General features: G+C 33.8%; 1 protein-coding gene across 1 annotated transcript; it reads left to right on the plus strand.

Moving 5' to 3' along the window:
• Window positions 1-223: 223 nt before the first annotated feature.
• LOC141447306 (nitrophorin-7-like) lies at window positions 224-4,473 on the plus strand. Its single transcript, XM_074114734.1, has 7 exons — window positions 224-437; window positions 1,088-1,213; window positions 2,385-2,493; window positions 2,574-2,716; window positions 3,164-3,261; window positions 3,349-3,459; window positions 4,210-4,473. The coding sequence occupies exons 2-7, from the start codon at window positions 1,206-1,208 to the stop codon at window positions 4,338-4,340; spliced, it is 600 nt and encodes a 199-aa protein (XP_073970835.1). The 5' UTR covers window positions 224-437; window positions 1,088-1,205; the 3' UTR covers window positions 4,341-4,473.
• The last annotated feature ends 226 nt before the right edge of the window (window positions 4,474-4,699 follow it).

Consider the following 4,699-nt stretch of genomic DNA (forward strand, 5'->3'; position numbering starts at 1 on the left):
AATATATTTACTCCATTATTTTGAATATTATACATATGTATACACATACACATTAATGCTAAGTACTGTACAATATTAATTATATAATGATAATCATATGTTTTATTATTTATGAATTCCATTTCCAGCTGAAGATAGTTGATGGAAGCCGAAACTATGTAATAAACTAATATGAAAGGAAAATAAAGAAAAAAGGATTAAGGGTTTTATTAAAAACTATAATTATTCAAAAACCACATAAAATAAATAAGTAATCGAAAAGAATATGTTCACAAAATAATTTGGCAACATGATTTCTTGCTATAAAACAAATAATAATTAACATTTTCTGAATGAGTGTTTAAACTTATGAGTTTTTATTGAAGTTCTCGGACAGCTCGAGGGCGGAAGAATCGGTGTACGGCGCTATTCCATATAGTATACTTCGATTAGCCCAGGTAATCTGTCCACAGTCTCGGGCAGAGGTAGTTACAATATCTAATGCGTTGCTGAGATTACAAAAAGAGGTTAGTCTATTCGTCCAATCTAGTGATTTTCTCAGCCAGATAGCTCATTGGCTTTCAAGTTCAACGATTGCTACAAAGCTAATGTCGGACTGTCTAAACATCCTAGACGAATAAAAGCCAAAGTAAATGCCAATTTTTATTTTAATTATTATTATTTTGTAGGCGGAGCTTAAAGTCCAACTATCAAATTAGGTGTCGTGGACGTGGGACGTGGGACGCATACTTTGCTATCAACGTTTTATCAATTAAATAAAAATTCGCTACATGCTGGATTCGAATTGGGGAACTTCTACCCATTAGTCTAAACATACAGCCATTACACCAAACAAGTCCATTCCTGATGAGTTTAGGTACTTATTGTCTGGTTGCTTTAAGGGCACTGAAATGGCCGCACGCCTGGCCCAGGAAGGTTTCTGTTTCTAAGCCATTTATGGGAAATAGTCATAGCAATAATGGGTGAAAATCACATACTAAGACGAAAGGCAGACGAACAATTGCATAAGCCACTCGCCTATTGGATAATTTTAGTCTTCTTGTGTTCCAGGTGTACATTTTTTTACTAAAATATTTTAAATTTTCAGTCGCAATTGTTTACTGCAGTGACGCCATTGAGGATGAGGAATGTGGTGAAGTAGTGGGAGATTACAAACAAACTGTTTAAGAATACAATTTAGTTACAGTAAATTTATCATCGCCAACATGAATATGTGAGTAATAAATCTTCATATTGTTTTGGTTTATAATAATGAAAATCTAATTAAATTGATAGTTGAATTTTCAAGAATGAGTGGCAAATCAGTATTATCCGATAAGATGATTCTGAAACTATCACAGACCATTAGTTGGATTCCGTATGAAATAATGTGATTCAAGTTGATAACTCTTCGTATTGAGGCTCATACCAAATATTTCAACCCATACTTTTGAAGAAATGGTGGGTTGTGAAGGAAACACCCATTCAACTCATGCTAGTTTGAGGAGATAAGTTCTTGATCTTCTGTCGAATAGGGCGTTTTGTAGCGTTGCATCAGGGTTGTATGATGTCATACAGTTTATTTATCAGGCTGCTTACTCTGAGGAAACGCCCAGCGCAATTCGAAGCTCAGTTTGGGTACCCAGACACCGCTGTGCCTTCCATCCTTTGGCATGGATAGATTGGACTTGGGATGTGAGGGAAGTATCAAACTGGGATATCAAGCCCGTAGAGCCTTGAAGTAGTCTCTTCCATAGAAGTTCTAAGGATAACTTTGTTTGCGCACCTCTCACAAAATAATCATCTACGTGATTGATTAATCCAGATTATGTGACTAATCCTCAAACCATCTTCTACCAGAAGTAGTTATTTACACTCTTCTTCTACTTTCTTTTGTCTCGCCAAATTTTAGCAAAATTCTTGTATGAGTACAGATTAGTTAATTCCGTAAGAATGTACATCTTAAATATTTAAATGGACTCTTTAAATAGGTGCTTCCAACAACTCTCCTCTCCTCACTTTCTAGACAATCCTCCTCGTCGCTTGACCTACTGATGTGAGTGCAATCCACTGCGAAAGAGTTCATCAAATTTACTTGATGCAACATTTGTTCAAAGGTGTATATATGGTAAATAAAGTGAAAAAAAAAGGTGCTAAAACCAAATCAGCTTAGGCAGCCGAACCAACCATTCGTTTATGTATTTATTTAATATTTGTTTTCTCAATTACATAATCAACTAAAAAGATTGCCACTTAATCGATTTACAGATTATGGGAGAATTTTACAAAATCCCATGACACTATATATTTTTAAATAGTCACAGTAGCCAATATGTTTCAACGTTTCCTGCAAAATTTTAGTTAATTATTATTAAAAATCATTTCAATTCATTTATTTAATCCAGGTATGTAGCACTATTTTTAGCGGTTGTCGCATTGTCTGCAGCTGCACCAAAATCAAAAAATAATAAATGTCCAGATTTAAAACCTTTTAAAAAATTTGATATGAATCAGGTAATTTTATAATAAATATTTATAAATGATTTATAATTTTATTATTATCTTATCACTAAAACAAATTTATTACTTTGCAGTATTATAATGGTACCTGGTACATGACTCATGCCAAGATAGATGGTATCCATATACCGGGTAAAAATATGTTCTGTGGTAAATTTGTGTCGTCAAGACTTGGAAATGGTACAATTAGAGAGTTTGTGACACATTACCTAGTAAAGTGAGTATCTTACTTGAATTTGTAAATTTTTTAATGATTTGTTGAACAGAGAATGAGGTGAATTACACCTGAAAGATTTTCTTTATTGTAGGTATGTGTAAAAGCTTGTAAATGTCTGAAAAGTATTCATTGTGATGGTATGTTTGTCAATGGATTTACTTTATTACAGGAAATTGCACAATCATTAACTTATAAAACATAATAATTAAGACAGTTAACACTGAATTCATTATTTTCTGGAGCTTTCTCAGTCCACTGCCAGTCTTTTGGGCAGTATTTTTGCGTAAGAGATAACACTTCTGTTACTGGACTGTAGGTTATAGACGCTTGATGTAAAGAGAAGAATAACCGTTGTAAATCACTAAACATACCTCCCTCCAAACTTTTATGTGAAAATTCCTTTTTGATAGAGTCTTGTGCAATCCTGGCTGATTGTTTATTTTTTAGTTCAAACCTCTTCTTTTACGTAGAAAATCATATAGATCTGAAATCATCTACTGGGAAGGGGGAATATATTGTAAACAGCAGAATTTCTAGCAAAGATGGTAAGGTATTCCTTATTTTTTAGAAGTAGTTGGATACACCTTCTACGATGATCTTTTATTTTAATAATCAGATATGTTTGATTGTAGGTACTCCAATTGAAGATTTCTTTCCTATTAAGTACACAAATTTAGGTACTGATTATAAGACTTATAGTGTCTTTAACATGTGTGAGGAATTGGACAACGATAATGTGACTAGTTAGTATTTAAATCCGTCTCTTAATATACATTTTTTTAAGGTGTTACAGCCAAAAGTGCCTTATTTTTACCTCCTTCGTGGAAGGACTAGTAGGATCAAGCCTTCCTTTTTTACGTGGTTTAGGGCTCTTGCTGAACCAAACAATTGCGGCACCGGCAAACTGGGAGACCATTTCCTCTTTCTCCTGACAGTTCTGCACAAAAGCTGCAGTGTAAATCACCTTACACCTGAATGGAAAAGAGGCTTCTTCTAACAGCTGCTCCAGAAGGATGAACCCAGTCCTTTTACTAGGTCTATGGCTTCTTTTCCTCTAGTCGCTTTTGTGAACTTCCTTCTTTAGTCTCCAACTGCCAAAGGTATCACAACGAACCAGCGATTGCAGTGCGTTCTGACTAGGTGTTAGAGCTACTTCTTATCTTCCTGGAAGTCTCCATAGAAAGTGGTTTTACATATGGTGTAACGCCCTATGGAGTTTTTTTTTCAACTTATCGTGTCTTATAAGTAGGCAAAAATCCAGATTTAGTCGGCATGTGCAATACCTGCGATCAGTTATCCGCAGAATCACTCGGTGGAGTACCGTGTTACCACTTTGTAACACCACTACAGTCATAGAAATGAAGGGAGAAACTTGGACATAGAGAGCTACTTCCCAATATGCTATTATAAGTACATAATATATGAAAAATTAACGAGTACTTCTTGACTCAAAATGCTGTTTTTTATATATTTAAAATTTTCTCAATTTGCAGGTTTTTATTTCATAGCAAGTCGTACAAAAGATGCTCGAAAGGTTCCCCCTATACTTAAAAAGGTTTTGGCAAAAAATGGATTAAAATTGATGGACTTCACTTCAACAGAGAAGATAAAATGCAAACCATAGTAAAATGAAATAAAATAAAACTTTTATAGCATAATTACCTAAGATGTAATTCTTTTAAAATGTACGCCTCCACCAGGCATTGAAATGTATTCACTGATCTAATATTACAATAAATATTATAATTAAGTAATAATTGTTGTGCTCTTCATTTACCTGTATGTTAAGTATATTATTTAGTTAATTTTTTCAATGAGTTTGTTGTGATAGTTTAGACAATGCGTGCCAAACTTTGTCCAAAATTTTACTTGTCTGATATTACATTGGTTGACAGATAAACATTAATAAAATAATACTGGAATATACATTCACAACAACTCACTAAGTTCAAGGAGAAAAAGACCCAGAAAAGAGCTCACTTC

The sequence above is a fragment of the Rhodnius prolixus genome, unplaced genomic scaffold (genome assembly GCF_049639745.1).
Source record: "Rhodnius prolixus isolate KJV_2025 unplaced genomic scaffold, Rpr scaffold_7, whole genome shotgun sequence".
NCBI classification, from domain to species: Eukaryota; Metazoa; Arthropoda; class Insecta; order Hemiptera; family Reduviidae; genus Rhodnius; species Rhodnius prolixus.